This window comes from Condylura cristata, unplaced genomic scaffold (assembly GCF_000260355.1).
Source record: "Condylura cristata isolate star-nosed mole 26May11 unplaced genomic scaffold, ConCri1.0 scaffold00031, whole genome shotgun sequence".
In the NCBI taxonomy this organism is placed as follows: Eukaryota; Metazoa; Chordata; class Mammalia; order Eulipotyphla; family Talpidae; genus Condylura; species Condylura cristata.
Genome location: NW_004567132.1, coordinates 2,748,829 through 2,766,936, shown reverse-complemented (window position 1 = coordinate 2,766,936; position 18,108 = coordinate 2,748,829). Strand labels below are relative to the sequence as shown.

Genomic DNA, 18,108 nt, shown 5'->3' with positions numbered 1-18,108 from the left:
ATTTGGAATCTGAAACATTTATACATTGATACATAATTCTGACCCTAAATAAAAGTTTTCTCAGCTTGTCATCATTGTGAATATCATTCTGGTGCCTTTTTATGTCTTCTTTCTCCTCTTGCCCAACTTGTTTGGCTTAGCCAAATAAATAAAAATTATAATAGTAAGCGCTAATAGCAATTTTTTAACACAAACAACATTCCTAGCACTTAAGTCACATGCTTTGACATATTTTGTTTTCAGTTTAACTTTCAAAATAGTTTAGTGAGATCTAAGTTACTATGACACTATTTTACAGGTAGAAGCTCTTATGCGCCTCATATAGTAGCATTAGATTTTGAAGTCGTGTACTGTCAGCTGTCTCCCAACATTGTAGCCACATTGCTTCTTATCAGATTGAAGGCCTGACTGTTCACAGGCTGAGAAAAAGCAAAATTCTCTCATTTCATTTAGTTCACAGATGTTCTAATTGTCTATAGCTACTCAGTAGGCCTTCTTTTATTAATATTAGTGTTTCAGATATATTAAGGGAAAGTAGTATACCAGATGGATGGAATCTTTAGGTAAAAGCTGTTTAGGTGTGAAATAAGTTATTTCAACTGGATTTGTTTATCTTCTTGAGACCTAAAAGACTTACAGTAGCCCTTTTAACTTGTAAGATGTGTGAATAAATTTCATGAGATTGTTTCAAGAAATAGATGCAAATCTGACAGAGTAATTTTCTGCTTAATGTCCAGCACTTTGTAATAGAATTTTTCATTAACTCATGAATTAATTCATCCTTTGAGAAAAGGTTAGCCCTAAATTTTGTAGTCATTAGTGTTATGATTCATTTAATTTGACCATTTTAAACTATTTAAAATAACAAAAACAATGATGTACTTAGTGATGAAAAGTAAACATGAAGAATAGTAATAGGAAGTTCCTTGTCATTGACAAGCTATTAGTGTGCTGTTAGTGTACAATTAGAAAAAAGAACAGGTTTGTCTCTAAGACCCTTTCCAGCTCCATGCTATGATGCTTTGCGAGTCCTGCTGTTTGAAAATACAGTTCTTTTCCACAATGAAATTTTTCTGGATTGAATTTATAGAATAGCATTAAAAGTCCAAGAGCCAATTAGGAATGTTGAGGGTAATTAAAGACCATCAGTGGTACTCAAAAAGTGGTTCATGGGCCCTCCCTGGTGGTGCAAAAAGTTAGTCGCAGCACTGCAAGCCAGACGCAGCCGCTTCAGTGCAATTTCCATCTCAGGCTTGGGAGGTGACCCACCTGGTGTGGCAGACCTTTCCTAACCCACCCGCTGCTCCCCTCAGCGGTGCATTTTCATTGATCTGCCTGCTCTGCTCCCCATTCCGTCTCTGATGAATCCTCTCATCACCCCTGCACCTCTGGCTGTACTCCAATTCTGGATGCATAAATAAATAAATCTTTAAAAAAGTGGTTCATTTCTCACTCATCTGTTAGTTTCAGGTATATGTGTTTAACATAATTACATAATTTCTGATTTTTTTCTAAATGACTTATATTGATCAGCTTTTTCTGTTTTCATTACCTATGTTCAATTTTTTCTTACTCCATAGGGAAGTTTGGTTGGTTTAGTGGACTATCCAGATGATGAAGAGGAAGATGAAGAAGAAGAAACATCTCCCAGGAAAAGACCTCGCCTTGGTTCATAAAATATTTACTGGGGGCCCTCAACATGTGGTCTTACTAAAATGCTGCAACTATTCAAGAGCTGAAAATCTGAATCAGAAAGCTTTCTCACTTGAACTTATAAATATACAAGGAGTAGCAAAAGATGCTCAGTACATCAGCTAGGAGAGTTTAGTTCTGTTTAAAAAACAAAAAAAAGAAAAAAAAAAAAAAACAGGCTTCCCAGGAACTTGATCGCTTGCTAGTAATTAAGGGGTTTGCCTTTCAGGCTGTCCAAACAAGGTTAGTAACCAGAACCTGGGAGATAGCTTCTTAGCAGGGAAACTCTCAGGTTTGGGGACGGTTTGGGGGAGGGACATGGTTGATAGAATATTAATGCAGGGTTGCTCCGGGGGTATCTGAAATAGAAACAGTTATAAAACTTCAGTTGCAAACCCAATAACATTACTTGTACAATGGTGCTGGCCATGTCATTCTTTTAATCAGTTGCCTCTTAAAAAAAAAGTAACGGAAAACAAACTCAGCTGTAATAAAAAATTAAGTTAAGCTGTTGGGACCATTTCTTTAAAGATTTAACAGAAATGCAGCCTCATAGGCAGTCAAGTAAAAAACACCCTATATTATAGCACATGTGTTTTCTACACCAGGGATTTTTGGTGTGTCTTTTGAAGAAAAACAAGCTGGATTCAAAATGGACAGTTTTGTTAATATTAAATCAGCACTCTTAGGGATAATAGATTCTAAGAATCAGGTACCATACTATTCAAAAATGATCTCTAAAAATGTTGGAATGTATTGAACAGAATGTTTTCAACTTCCTACCAGTACTGTCTCTTGTGGAAGATACTTTCAGGTCACTTTCTGCTTTGTTATTAAAAGTCGTCTCTCTTCAGGCTGCAGGCAAGTTTTAAAGTGCAATTTATAAAACTAACAAAGAATAGTGCTGAATTAAGTGGCATTTAATATATAGAGACCGTTTTGATCCAAGAAGTTACTTTAGTGTCAGTGTATGAGCACATAAGGCTTTTCCATAAACAAGGGTGTAATATAAAAGCTGCTTTTTAAAAGAGTAAAAGCACATTCCATGTACGTAAATGAATTTACAATAATAAATTGAGGCAAACAGTTAAGAAGTTTTATTTTTAGAACAGCAAGTTAACTGTAAATATTTTAATGTTAGTTTGCTCATCTATGATCTGAGATCAGGCTGAAGTGAAAATAACATCCCCCACACTATATTTCAGTACATTGGGGGGGGATCTAGTAGTTATTCCAGCTACAATCTTCAGATCACCCTTGTAATGTGTTATGGGTCCATTTTTCCTGGAAATAGCTTAAACTGAAGCAGTTTTCCCTGTTTTGGAGATTTTGTAGTTAGTTTTGATTTTGGCTATTGTTTGGAAAAGATGGGCTGTCTGTGTAGATATGAAGTATAGTTTTTCCATAAAACAGATGTTTATTTTGTATTAAAATACCACTGTACTTGTTTTACACCATTTGTATACATGTGGTGATATTAATGCTAAACTGTAAAATTCAGGAATTAAAATGTGACCCTGTAATTCTATGATTGTTGCTTTTGTTTGGTTTGTTGTAAATATAAGTTATATTCCATTTTGACATGTGTCCATTTTCCAGTACCTTTTTAAAGCCAGTAAAATTATCCATGGATATTTATTATAAGCTATTGGGTCATACACCAATCTGAAAGAATTTCTAAATAAATGCGGGTCAATTGCACTTTAAATATCACAGACTCTATCTACTTAGAGAGGATGTGCCTTCAACTAATATTCTCAACACCAAAGCATCACAGCATGGAGCTGTTTTCATGTCTTTGATTAAAGGTACATACAATGAAAAAGACCTTCCATCTCATAAGCAAGCGACTCAGGATATTTTAAATAAAGATCAATAAGGGTCTCCTACAAACACACTTTCTTTCTAAGAAGTTTTATCAAGCCTTCCACTCTTCTTAGCTTTTAGTAAATTTCTTCTTGTAATTTAAGAAGCCCAGACCTGCAGCATTTGATTCACTCTTGACTCTCCCTGATTAATTTTAAGTTCCAATAGGAAGTATTATCACTATATACTAGAGTTTCTTTTAATATTCCTGAGTAGCTACCATAAGTCTTAAACATTTAAATCATCTAAGGGGACTCTTCTTATAACAGAAATGTGAATGCTTTCTTGAATGACAGAATAATTTTCATGGTACATATGCTCATTCACAGTGGTAGAAGGACAATACTTAAAATATCCCTTGAAAAAACAACTATGAAGTTCACACATTAGCTGCTGTCTTAAATGACTGCCCTCAGGCAGATCAGGATTTTTTTTTTTAATCTTCATTCAATGAAGCCAGAGCCCACATTTGTATGCCTGAGGTTCTCTTAAAATTATATCTGTAAACATGTATCCAATATAAAACTATTTTTAATAAAAAGTTACATGAAACAGATTCCTGTGTTTTAATCATTAGTTGTTACTCTTGTTAACCTAAGTACACAAAAGTGTTAAATATATAGAGTAATCCTGGTTTCTTTCTGCAGGTTGAATGATGGAACTAAACTTAATGTTGGTATCCCTTCTTTTTTAAGTTTATAGATTGAAGGAAAGAAAATTAAATTACAAATTAAACCTTAAGAGGCCCATAATGAAAGGAAAAGGGGTGCTTGTGGGATGACAACACAAAGTTCCTGTAAGCAAGAGTTCCTGTTCTGATTATCCTGAATCAGCCTACAGGCTGCAAGATCACATACAAAAGACCGGAACCCACAGCAATATTTCCTTAAACAGGCTTGTCAATCATTCCCTTTATCAATTTTAACAGTAACTTTTCTAGGAAGAACTGAATATTTTTAACATAGGCCACATCTATAAAGTCTTGTTTGCTCCTGCCTCAAATGCAAAATTCTAAAAGTCCATCTTAACACCTCCCCAGATAATCACTCTTGGATTACCTTATAGACCCACAATTACTCTAACCCAAACATCTCCATACAGCATCCACAGATCTTCTGTAAATGATAATGTAACTCCACTACTATAAACTTCTGAGTACCCCCATTGCCACTTAAAATTGTAAATCCTCACCTACCGTACAAGCCCTAAAAATCAGTACCCCGATAATTTTTGCAAACATTCTTTCCCCTCATTCCATATATACTCCAGCCATAATGCCAGCTTCTCAGCCAATGCTTTATTCGAAAATTGTCTGGGCAGGCCTTGAGTTGTTCCTCCACTTTCTACCTATTGTTCACCTTCCAGTCAGCTTTAAACTATGCTTTCTCAAGGTTTGGTATGCCTTGCTTATAACACCACTTTTTCTTTTTACCACTTTGCTCTTGGACCTTTTGATTAGCCTCATGAAGACAGGACCCTGAATATCTAGTTTAAAGTTTCTGGCACCTAAATTTACGCTAGCATAAATAGGTAACCAAGTCTGAATGAATGAGTCTCTGCCGGAGACATTAAACTGGTCAACATGAGCAGCCTTCCCCACCACCCTTCAGCTCAAATGTTCAAACAGTAATGATAGTAATGACAGAAGTATTTGCAGCTTACAAGCTTAATTTAAGGATTAAATAATTTATTTTTAGGAAAATCTGAATTTTTGTTTTGCTAAATTGTTACTTATTAATAACTTCTTCTTTAAGTTTCTCTGCAAGTAATCTCCTCTTTATTAATGTCTGCTTCTCCTCTGCTGTCATTTCTGGTTTCTCTGTCATTTCCTTAAAAAAAATGAAAAGATAAAAAAATTGGCTATAGTTTAAAATGGGTTCATGTTTAAAATATCCAGCACAAAAGTATTTTAATAAATAATTTTAAAGTCACACATAGATTAAAAATCTTTAAGGGGAAGGCTCTTGAATGGGATGGCTAGGGTACTAATGCAGATATGTGATAAACCATTCAAAAGCATCAGATAAAAGGCAGCTGTCTCTTAACACAGCAGAACAAATAAACACGTCCTGCTTAAGAAAAACATTCAATAAAACTATCATTTCCACCTCTCAAAATCCTCATCACAAGCACCTCCTTGCCTAGAAAGGATTTAGGAGTTGCTTTATTAGTAGTGAGGTTTATGAGAATAGATATACAAGCAACATTCTATTTGGAGGCTTTACCGTCTGATTTTAAGACTCCAACTTTTGATTTGTAGACTTTGACATAACTATGGCCAGCCATACCTCTACCTCTGCAGGTTTTCCTTTCTGCTCTGAATTTTGTGTCTGCTTGGTTCTCATATCCTTTCTCATGGACATCAACTTATCTCTCTTCTGTTTGAGATAGTGTTCTCGCTGTCTGAGCTCTTCTGTTCCAAGTGTAGATAAATTCTGGGTCAAAAAAACACAAGGAATTATTTATTCAGTTTCAAGTCTACCAAACAATATGACACAGATACCCACTGACTGATCCAGAGGGTATGATCCTGAATTCAAGATCCTAACAGAAGTATAAGGTCATTTATATTGTTTGCTTCCAGTACTTTTATCATTTTGCTCATGGTTCTTTAAAAATAATGTAATTTACTTACAGCTATTGGTCCTTCAATACTCGCATGTTCTAAGCCAGGAATCTTCAGGCCTTTTTGAGGAAGGGAGGAAGTTTCAGGCAACATTTCCAACTTTCCTGCCAAAGGTTGTACTGACTGATTACCAAAATATACTTTAATTTCTGGCAGTAATTAGACAGAGAACAATTAGAATGCTGCAAGAAATATTAGGTATTAGGTAAGGCTCATCAAAATGAGAATTTTTTTCTCATATTCATTCCATCGATACAAAAGTGTCAACATTGTGCCAGGTAGGAACACTAAGTTTGATCTCTGTCCTCAAGAAGCCTTAACTACAATTTCTAATTATATTTCAACAAACACAAAGTTCCTGCTGTTTGTAAGGTACAAAAGATAAGAACGAAACAATAATGTAATAGAAGGGTGCCACATAAACAAAATAATCAGTAATTACCTACTAGTTTTTGGTTTCCAAACTTGTTTGCAGTTAAAAACTGTCAGTGACAGTTTTCAGAACAACTAATGTTAATTTTGTTTCAGAACAATATTGTTTTCAGAACAATTAATATCAATTTTGCAATTTTTAGTACTGGAAGGGTAAATGCCAGTAATAGCAATAATTTTTGCTTGTAATTGCATATGAAGATAACTGTAAATCTACCAATACATTAAGAAAATGTAAATATTTCAAAGTAGAACTTGGAAACAGATACAACATGAGCACTGAGTACTTTCTAGCTATTTAGGGACTGTAAACAATCAGGTTAACATGCTGATTGTTCCTGAGCCACTTCTAATAAAGCATTTTTTAAAAAGATAAAGCATTTTCAGTGAGTACATGGCCTATGAAATACAGCAGAGTGAGAAAAGCAAAAACATAAAAATAATGCCAAGAATTAAAAGCATAATGGGAGAAAATGATACATGTCTTCAAATGATAAAAAAAAAAAAAAATCCTGCATAGTAAAAGAAATCAAATTACAAAACTTGACAATATCAAGGCCACTACTATAGCATGAGTGGCATGACTAATGCCATAGAGGATGGGAGAAGAAAACCTCTTCAGTTTGCTGGACAGTAACAAACCAACCTATATAGAAAGCTACAAATGACCTTAAACAGAAATGATGAGCTTAGATAACATTATGTAGCTACCGCAGATAACAGTTAAACATGGCTCCTTATCGCTGAAGACAATTTTAGCAGAAGTGGCTTGACCCCCCAAATGTAGAATCGCAGAGATGGAAAAGTGACAGCTCAATTAATTTGACAGTGATACATTTTTTAATTAAAAAAAGGATGTTCATTTAATGCCATGATTAGACCTCAATTCCTGTTTCAAAAAAAAATTGTATTTTCTTATTAATTGGAGTAGATGGAAAGTGAATTTGCCACATATGGAATAAGTTCATCACTAACACTTCCAACCAGGATTCTCATCAATATTCATAGATTCTGACTAGACATCTGGATCCACTGACTACCTTATTTTCTAATTGTCCTTTCATTCATCAGAAAAGTAACAATGTTATCTTTCCAAGTTAAACATCTAACTAACAAACTCCACTTAAAGATCACCTCCCAGGTGCTACGTGAACATTATCTTGTATGCTGTGGCCATGGCACAAGGCTGGTGGTTCCCTCTCAGAATTCTTCTCACAACGGTGGGTTCCTGGTTTCACTAAGAAATTTAGATACCACTCATTTTGTCAGCTGGGTATATTCTGCCTACAACCTCTTCAGTTAAATTCACAAAGGGCTTTAAATACCAGTGGTTAGTCAATACTGTCTCCCTAGGTTTATAAAAGTTAAGTATGTATGAGAAATTAACACATTCAATACAGTATTAATGTAATCATATTATTAAAGAAATCTCAGTATACTTTAACCTTACCTGAGGGTGGGCGGGAAAAATGTTCGCCATCCCCTTGTGAATTATTCATTTTTGCAGTTTCACTGTTCTGTACTGAGGGCTCTTCTGGTTTATCCTCTGATAACTTCAGGAATCCAGAACACAATTTAAAAGAGGAAACTATTAATTTTAACTTAAGGGATCCAAAAATACTAGCTGGGAAAAAATTGCTGTCTACTAAATAATGAATCAGAGACTGTTCTTAAAAAAAAAAAGTTTTTTAAAGATTTATACATACATACATACATACATACATACATACATACATATAAGAACTGATGTACAAGCCGGAGGTGTGGAAGGTGAAAAAACTCACCAGAGACAGAGTGGGGAGCAGAACAGGCAGATCTCCTCAAATACACTGCTGAAGGGAGCAGCAGCAGGCGGGTCTGCCACGCCATGTGGGTCACCTCCCTGGGTGGGGATGGAACTTACGGTGTAGTGGCAGACTCATAGTGCTGTGCTTTTACCATTTCGCCACCAGGGAGGGCCCTATTTTTCCAACATTTTTTAAATGAGTCTGTATTTAATATCTTCTACTTTTTGAGGTAGGTAAACTTTCATTTCAAGCATATAGTAAGTACCAAGAGAAACCAAACTGGTATGATTAGGATTTTGGTTTTATCAAAAAGTAGGCTTAAACTCAGGCTTCACTCTGACTGCTCTGTGACCTTGAGCAACATGCTAAGAAATGTCGTAAATTATAAGGTGATTTTCCACATAAGATAATTTATATTCCACTCTTATAATACACCTGAGAGGCCACACATTGATTTATTCCCATTTCGAAAAAACGCAGTGTATTTAGACAAAAGAAATCTTTTAAGGTTTAGAAAAAGTTAAGTAAACTGATATTAATTCATTGTCCTAAAAACTAATGGAAAATCTAGATGCTTTATTGCTTTCAACTCTACTTTTGAATATTTGAAAATGTCCATAATAAAAATTCTTAAAACCCCAAAACATAAAACCCCTAAACCATAATAACAGTATTATTTAACAAGCCTATTATTGTTTACTTATAAATGAGACAGTTAACATAAATGTATTCTGGTAGCAAATTTGAACTGGTTTCTGGTCTATACTCCTACATGAAACAATATTACGATCTATGAATTTCACATCTATTGCCAGTTTTTAATTTACCCAGACATGTATAAATCAGTTCTTAATCCTAAAGTATCTGTTTTCTTCTATTCTTCATTGTGTACCTTGTAGGAAAATAGCCCTTCCAAGAGAGTAACTAATACAAACATGTGTCACAGTGATTGAAGGGGAAAAATGCAGAACAACTTTCGAGTGAATAAGAGAGTTTATATTAGGCCGCCATTTCCCTTCAGAGCAATTAGGGAAAATATGAGAAGAGACGCAGCTAGACAAGGGAAAGAAAAATAAATATTACCTCTTTCACCTCAAGCAGTTAGAAGTTTAATTTATCCTTAGGAACAATTAGGAACTTTATAAAAATAGTTTTTAATGAAAGAACAGTAAGTGAGGAAAAATAATATGCATTATTCTATTTCAAGCTGATAATGGTAAAGTCTGCAGGGGACCATTGGTAGTTACTGTTTCAAAACAGTAATGGAATCAGGAGAATAAAACAGTTTTCATAATCTTCTTCATGCATAAAGTTAAGGGAAGATTTTATATAGAATTTTTATATGGTATTATATTTTTTGGAGTTAACAGTCTTGGTCTTTACTGGGAATTTAAAACATTAGGTTGCTGGATTAATTATGACACAAAGTTAAGTAAAATTGCTAAAATTGGGCCCTCCCTGGTGGCGCAGCGGGTTAAAGCACTGCACTAAGAAGTTTAAGCCACTTCCGCATGAGTTCGATTCCCGCCTGCCCCACAGCAGATCCACATGGCGTGGCAGACCTCTCCTGACCCACCCGCTGCTCCCCTCAGCAGTGTACTTCTTAGATCTGCCTGTTCTAGTCCCCACTCTGTCTCTGGTGAATCCTCTCACCCTCCGCATCTCTGGCCTGTACCCCAGTTCTATGTGAATAAATAAATAAATCTTTTAAAAAAATTGCTAAAATTGCCAGGAAAATAAGAATTCTCTGAATAAATTATTGTTTATATAAAGCTTAAATTTCAATAGCAAAAACTAGGTATAAATTTAAGAGATAATAACACAAAATATTTCTGCTATGTATATTAACATGTTCTGTAGGCACCTGCTTTTTTCTTTTTCTTTCTTCTTCCTGGTCATATTCTTCTTTTGATTTTCTGAAATACACAGAAAGAAGGTAGAAGGTAAAATTTCATTATTTAATCAAAGGACAAATATTCAACTAAGCAACATGCTAACCTAAGCTTATACTATGTGCAAGGATTTTAGAAACAAAGATGGAAAATACCCTATTTTGCTTGAAGTGGCTTTCAATGAGCTGGAAACGACACGTAGAGACATATACAGCATAATGTAGTCAGCAAAATAAATTACACAAATTCAGAGTTACCAATTTCTTCTGGAAATGTGAGAACAAAACCAACAGGTCTGAAATCATAACTCAAATTTGAATGGCATATCCTATTAATATAGAATGTTCTCTCTTTTGTGAGAGAAATCAGGTATAATCCTCCTGGTCCATATTTCCCCTCATTCTAATTTTTCCAGTGGCATCTAGAAAACACACACACACACACACACACACACACACACAGTCTCTCTCCTCACAATCATTCAAATTCCTTGAAATTAGTACCAAGCTCCACAGCTCCATCTATAGTTTCCTGCTGGGCCCAAACTTCTATTCATTACACTGTCTTTTACCTTTGGTGATGGGGACCTGGAGTATAGGTCAGGAGATGACAGAATGCTAAAAAAAAAAAAGGTGGTTACATGTGTGCTAACAGCTTGAAGGAGGATCCCCAAAGGCTTAGGCTCCATTCTGCAGTTGGCTACAGGTATCCTTTTGCACTAAATATATATATTTCACAGGAGTCTTTAAAATTAGGTGTTTCAGGGCGCTCCCTGGCAGCACAATGGGTTAAAGTGTAGTACTACGAAGCTTGCCACAGCCACTCAGCACAAGTTTGACCCCCAAACAGGGAGGTGACCCACATGGCACAGCAGACTCCCTTCTCACCCACTGATCCCTTCAGCAGTGTAGTGTGTCGATCTGCCTGTTCTGCCCCCCACTCTGTATCTAGTAAATCCTCTCACCACCCCTGCACCTCTGGCCTGTACCCTAGTTCTGTATGTATAAATAAATCTTAAAAAAAAAATTAGGGGGCCCTCCCTGGTGGCGCAGCGGGTTAAAGCACAGCACTAAGAAGCTAAAGCCACTTCCACATGAGTTCAATGCCCGCCTACCCTGGAGGTGACCCACAAGCCGTGGCAGACCTCTCCTGGCCCACCCGCTGCTCTGTTCCCCACTGTCTCTGGTGAATCCTCTCACCACCCTTGCACCTCTGGCCTGTACCCCAGTTCTGTCTGTGCAAATAAATAAATCTTTTTTAAAAAAAAATTAGGTGTTTCAATCACTCCTCCTTCCCAGAACTCCTACAGGGAGAAGGGGACAGTAGGCCCAAGGGGAAAAGAAACAATCTTTTAGGAAACTGCACACTCAAGCTTTCAGCTGAGAACCATATAACTGGGTTAAGGATAAGACTATAACACAGTCATCTGGGATAGAGGCTTCCAACTGCCCTCTTTACCCTGAAGGTTATCTGTCCCTACTTCAAGCTTTTCAGTCTGTGTCATCTGCATGTCCAGTTTCCTACTCTAAGACACCTGGCTTGAGCCACCTCTAATACAAAGATCCAGAAGCCATGAAACTTCTTGGTCAGCTCAGGCCACTAACACTCCTTTCTAGGAATAGGCAGTTACTATGCAACTTGTTCCGCTGGTGGCCAGTTTCTTTGTTCCATTATGGGGGTAGATCCCATTTGGGCTTATCTGGTATGAGTCATGTGAAAATAATTTTTCCATCCACTAAGAAACATATACATAGTAATTGCTTCTCAGCCTTTGGCTAAGATTAAATTTAGAAATATATATAAAGAACTAAAAATGGAGCCTCCATATGACCCAGCAATTCTACTCCTAGGAAATTTACCCAGAGGACACAAAAACATGAATTCAAAAGGACACTTGCACCTCCATGTTTATTGCAGCACAATTTACAATAAGTTATGGAAGAAACCCAAATACTCCAAAATAGATGAGTGGATCAAGATGTTTATGTACACAATGGGATATACTCAGCAAGGATAAACTGATGTCCTTAGCAGCAACATGGATGGACTTGGAAGGAATCATGTTCAGTGAAATAAGCCAGAAGGAAAAAAAAAAATAACGAATGATCTTACTTATTGTAGGGATGTAGAGCAGTCAAATGAGGGATCAAGAAAAAAAAGTAGCTATAATAAAGTAAAAATCAAAATCACCAGGCAACTATAGCTCATAGATAATTCAGTAGGGGAGGAGGAAAAGAAGGATCAGGACAGGAGTGGGAAGAGCATAAGGGACTACGGTGATGGTGCACAGTGTACTGGTGGTAGGAATTTCATGGGGAAATCACACACTGTACAAAAATGAAGGATGCTGTAATAAATATACTTTTTAATATATTTTTTAAAAGAAATAAAAAAAGAAATAAAAACCAATTATTTTCGTGGTTTTCAGGTAGAGTTTAAATTTACAAATTTATAATATTCTAGGAGCAAAAATTATGTGTGTGTACATAGAGAAAGAGACAGAGATAGAAAGAGATCATATTACAATATTACTAATGAGTCATGCAAAAATTAAGAAAAATACCTTAGAACTTCCCTCAGGATTTTCATTTCTTCTTGTTCAAGGTCACTGACCACATCACTACCATCTGTTAGGCAGTCAGGTAATACACCTGTTCAAGATCAAAGCCCAGATGGAAGAATATTACCTCGACTGAAAACATTTCTCTCTCATTTTCTGGTTCACAAAGGAGTATAAATTCACTTACTAAGTTCAACAAGATTTACTAATTAGTTATTAAACATATATTCTAACTATTATCTTTTTAGCTATGGTTTTTTAAACTTTTTTCTTGTCTTAGTTTATCAGGCCCACCAAAAAAGTCACAGTTTTATCTAGAGAGGTCCCTCAACAATTACTTGTATTGCCCATTGAAAATAACAAAAATTAATATAAACTATTATCACCTATAATCACACAGTGTTCTAAAGATATACCACTGAAATCATTAAGCTGCTAATAATATAAACTATTATCACCTATAATCACATAGTGTTTAAGGATATACCACTGAAATCATTAAGCTGCTAATAATGGAACAAATCGTGCTCTTAAAAGTATCCCTTAAATGGGAAGAGAGTTTACAAAGCAAAGCATAAAATGCCTTGTGTTAACTGAAATAGCATGTTAATACATTTCATTCAAAGGACTACAAATGCTTTTGAAAAGGACTCTGCTTACCCTATATGCAAAATCGCTGGAGATATGAAGAGGAAAAAACACTCTCTACCCTATGAGTTTCTATTCATACATTGGTCTAATAACTATAAACCAGGGCAGTACCAACATAGGCCCAAGGCAAATAACCTATAGCAAGTAATTTTAAGTATTGGTTTAATTTACTTTATTACCTACATCTCCCTGATAATGAGCTGGTCATCTGTTCTGTTCATATCTATAATTATCATATTCCCCCAACATTAGCAGCATGTTTCTTAATTTTTACCTTATAACTCTTTATCTACATAGGACTACGGGGATTTGGGGTCTGCTCTAAATTAAAGATGCTTTATTATTTTAATCCCCATGACGTTTAATCAATTTTTAAATTCAACTTTTTATTTTGAGATAACTGCAATGGTACATGATATAACCCTTTACCCCTGTGTCCGTGAGCAGTGTCATATTATACATTCTAAAAAAGTACCACAGTCAAAAAACAATCTATCAATCTCAAATGCATTTTTGTTCAGTCAACGATACTTAGTATTCTCCTAATAATTTTCCTGAGGAAAATTAAAAGAACAAAGCAATAGTATGCAATAATTCAAAACCATGAAAATAATGTTAACTTGTATCTTCATCAAATTTGTTAAGATTAACCAGGGATCCAGAAAGTCTTTGAATCTTTCTCACCATAAAGATGACTTTGTGTTGTCAAATGTTGCAGTTTTGATTATAAGCAACAGGATCTAGGTACTTACCCTGGATCTAAGTTAAGAAGCATTCTTAAAGTATTAAAATTCTGTGACTAAAACTAAGTATTCATAGTTTATGTTTAAATGTAAGCAACTTGGTTCACCCCATGATTGAGAGCAGTCATTCCTCACATCAACCCTTCACCACCCTTTACTAATATAATCCAGGTTTATGCAGTTATCAGGCAAACAGCTATTCAGAAGACCCCACAACACACTCATGATTGGTGTAAGCTGACCATAATGGCTTTAAGAAAGGTGATCCCCACTTGCCCCCATCATGACAATGCCTAAGGAAAATATTCCTGAGATTGCTAACAAAGAGAGAGGTAACATGGGAGAGGGGGAATCCCATTTCTTCATGAGACACTGTTAGTATAAATTCCATGCAGCCAAAGTGAAGTCATGAGAGAAGACTGAAAATGGCAAAATAAAAAGATGGAAAGTATCAGGGTACTGGGTATCATCACTGAGCTGTTAAATCAATCAACCCTGAACCTGTCTTCCTTGCCTCCCTTTCTCTGGACTTCTTTTACAAGAAGGTAGTTTCTTGCTATTTATGCATTTTCCTGAAGTTTCTGTTATTGGCATCCTGAAGCATCCAGTAGATACAAGCAATATGCATTTGTTTCCTTTTCGTGGAAATCTACATGAATTTCTAATTAAATTCCTAAGTTAAAACTAGAATGCCAATATCGGCTAGATTTTTTTTTAATCAAAATTGATTCCTCCAAAACAGTTTCAACTAACTTAAATAACTATTCAAAATGTCTATTCTATAGGTCAGAATAAAACGCAACTTCAGGAAATACCAGCGAAAAAGATTACATAGACAAGTACACAGTGTATGTATGCATCACTCAGGACTAGGTTGCTACTAGTTTTGTTCACAGAAAACAGCTCTCTGATCTGCTGTCAAGAAAACTGGATTTTAGGAAATGGATGGAGCCGTTAGATCTACCATAACCTATAAGGGATAGTCTCTACTACATGAGACAAGTAAGAGGAGATCCACAATAGACCCTGCAACACGCTAGTGTTTGCCCTCCAACAAGAGAAGCCCTATGGGTTTCAGACTCTTAAAACAAAACAGTATGATTGAACTACAGCTTCAAGAAACAAGCAGAGGAAAAGATCTAATGCTACACCAGTAAAGAGGATATAGGCAGGGTAAAGAATATCAGCAACAAGGAAAAAGAACAAAGGGAAACTTAAGTGTTAAGGTCGGGTTACCAGAATCAAAAATCTGAAACAGAGAAAAGAACTTGGATTGCAAAGGAGATACAAACCAACAAGAAACAGAAACCCAGATGTTTAGTCATTATGTCCATTGAAGTTCAAAAATAAACACAAAAAGAGAACAAAAGCAGGAAGAACTAAAGAGAAGCTGGGGTTAGGCAGAGTCAGGAAAAGTTAAAACCAAAGAGTTACCAAAACTTAGAATTGTTTTCTTTTTCATGTGATGGTAGTTCAATCATATCTGCCTGTTGCCCTAGTAGCTTTCATAGGGTGGTGGGCTCCTTCACACAGCATAACCTGGGAATTTATTTTAAAAATGCAAAGGATCTAGTCCCACTACAGATCTGAATGCAAAACTAGCATACAGCAGTATATAGTTCACAAACTTACACCTGCTTCCAGTGCTCAAATAAAATATGAAAACCACTGTCTCCTAGAAAGGTCCTAACCACAATAAACCAGAAGAACAGTAGTCACCTTCTCTCACTAGTAATTCTAACTGTGATCCCTTAAAAATACTGAATTTCACAAACAATGGCTATACAGAAAATCAAGCTCTCTGAAGCCTAAAACATCATTTATTGAATCAATTCTGGTCTGTGTTCCTTGTGATGTAACACACACATTGCTTGGGAAGTTTATACTCTTGAATCTCTTAAGTCAGTCACAGACATTCAAACATGTAAAACTGTGTTAGAATCAGAATCATCAAAACTGCAAAAAAAAAATGCATTTAGCACTTAGATTTCTAAACTGAACATTTTACCATTTCTCTCTTGAATTATTCGAATGGCTTGCAGCTGCATTTCAATGTTTTTCTGAACCATCATTGCCTTAAAGATAGTAAAGTCTTCTGCTGCCAACACGGGTTGCAAAATGGCCTGTGGGAAAAAGTCTGAAGATTAAATGAAGATTCGAGTTTTTTAAACTATTTTCCACACATTCATATCATGTCCATTATGAAAGGTGCATTAATTCAAAAAAACTACATTATTTCTAGGTTAAGTGACTCAGAGCAATTTTAAGATTTTATTCTAAAAGTCCTTAAAATAGGGTTCTCAAGAGGTTGACTCTACCAATTCCCAAACCTCCAGGAAGCTAAGGTTGACAATGATGTATTTTTCAAATGAGCCCGTACTAAGTCACTGAAGGAAAAAAAAAAACCAAACCACAGGGATTGAGCTTATTTCTTTTAAATTTAACCACTTCAATATGTGGATTTGTTTTTCAATCACATGAGTATCTATTTGATGTGACATTCTGTCACATGAAATTTAATGTCCAGGGGCCATCCCTGGTGGTGCAGCAGGTTGGAACACAGCACTGTGGAGCTGGTCGTGGAAGCTTGAGTGTAAATTCGATCCCCCACCCAGGAGGTGATCCACATAGTGTGGCAGACCTCTCTGACCCGCCCACTGCTCCCTTCAGCAGATGCTGAACTCCCTATCCTGTTCCCTACTCTCTCTCTGGTGAATTCTCTCACTGCCCCTGCACCTCTGGCCTGTACCCCAGTTCTGCATGTATAAATATTTTTTTAAAAAGAAATTTAATACCCAATGATATAGCAGTAATTATAAAACTATCCCTTCACAAGTATAAATACCAAGATAAATGCAATAAAAATGTCAGAAAGTGAAATCTGAAAAAACAAGTGTAATGAGGGATTAATAATGTAAGAACTGGGCCTCCCTGGTGGGGTGCACAGAGATTAACAGGCAGCATTATAAAGCACTACCAGCCAGGAGCTGACCCACATGGCGTGGCAGACCTCTCCTGACCCACCAGCTGCTCCCCTCAGCAGCGTACTTTGTCAGACTTTGTTCTGCTCCCCACTCTGTCTCTGGTGAATCCTCTCAACCCCACCCCCACACCTCTGGCCTGCACCCCAGTTCTTGTATGCATAAATATTTTTAAAAACAACAATAATGTGAGAATGCAACTGCAGTTGTTTTTTATATAGAAAGTTTCATGGAAGAGATTAAGTTGGAAATTATGCAAAGTAATTCTCTGGATGAAAAAGAGTAATGAATCTAGAAAAAAACCAAAGGTGTCTACTCTACCCTAGAGTACCTAACACAAGCTATGCAACCTTTGTCGACAGACACGATATGGATGGAGGGGAAATGCTCTGATAAATCAGACTTTCCATGCTAACTTATGTTATGACCTCCCTTTTTTGTATAATCATAATATCAATATTCTGAGCAACCTTCAGTTTACCACTGGATTGCCTTAGCCTCATAAGGCGCTACCTGGCCCAGACAAGCAAGCACTGCACCAGGGTGAGAAATTTCTCTTGAAGTCAAAAGTGATTTGACAACTGGCTGATCAATAAAAGCAATTGGCTGTTACTGTAAAGTCAATATTGAGACAATACTGGAACATACTCTTTTACTGCCTGGATGGACTATAACCCAAATCTTATCACTCACTCTACTATCTCACAAAGTCTTCTATTCAGTTTCTAAAAAACTACTTAAACTTTCTACTATCTAGTCTTTAGATATGGAAATTCACCCAAGTCGCCTATTCAGAGCTAAATCAGGTTTTCTACCAAGTAGACTTCAAGGAAATTCACTTAAACTTTCAAACAAGTTTTCAAAGAACTTTACTGTAA

At 36.1% G+C, this 18,108-nt stretch overlaps 2 protein-coding genes across 4 annotated transcripts in view; one reads left to right on the top strand and one right to left on the bottom strand.

Moving 5' to 3' along the window:
* The window catches only part of SMEK2 (SMEK homolog 2, suppressor of mek1 (Dictyostelium)), a 51,214-nt gene extending 47,944 nt beyond the window's left edge, over positions 1 to 3,270 (top strand). For both annotated transcript variants that reach the window (XM_004691413.2, XM_012731535.1), the window contains exon 16: positions 1,581 to 3,270. In XM_004691413.2, the coding sequence (XP_004691470.1) occupies positions 1,581 to 1,676 (96 nt within the window). In that variant the 3' untranslated portion in view covers positions 1,677 to 3,270. The remainder of the gene's footprint in view (positions 1 to 1,580) is intronic.
* The window catches only part of CFAP36 (cilia and flagella associated protein 36), a 30,856-nt gene continuing 14,584 nt past the window's right edge, over positions 1,837 to 18,108 (bottom strand). Inside the window, exons 4-10 of one of the 2 annotated variants that reach the window (XM_012731538.1) lie at positions 16,258 to 16,372; positions 12,859 to 12,946; positions 10,268 to 10,319; positions 8,067 to 8,169; positions 6,194 to 6,243; positions 5,847 to 5,993; positions 1,837 to 5,387 (exon numbers count right to left, since the gene is read on the bottom strand). In XM_012731538.1, the coding sequence (XP_012586992.1) occupies positions 5,286 to 5,387; positions 5,847 to 5,993; positions 6,194 to 6,243; positions 8,067 to 8,169; positions 10,268 to 10,319; positions 12,859 to 12,946; positions 16,258 to 16,372 (657 nt within the window). In that variant the 3' untranslated portion in view covers positions 1,837 to 5,285. Of the gene's footprint in view, positions 5,388 to 5,846; positions 5,994 to 6,193; positions 6,289 to 8,066; positions 8,170 to 10,267; positions 10,320 to 12,858; positions 12,947 to 16,257; positions 16,373 to 18,108 lie in introns of both variants that reach the window. The other variant, XM_012731537.1, reaches the window with a different exon arrangement.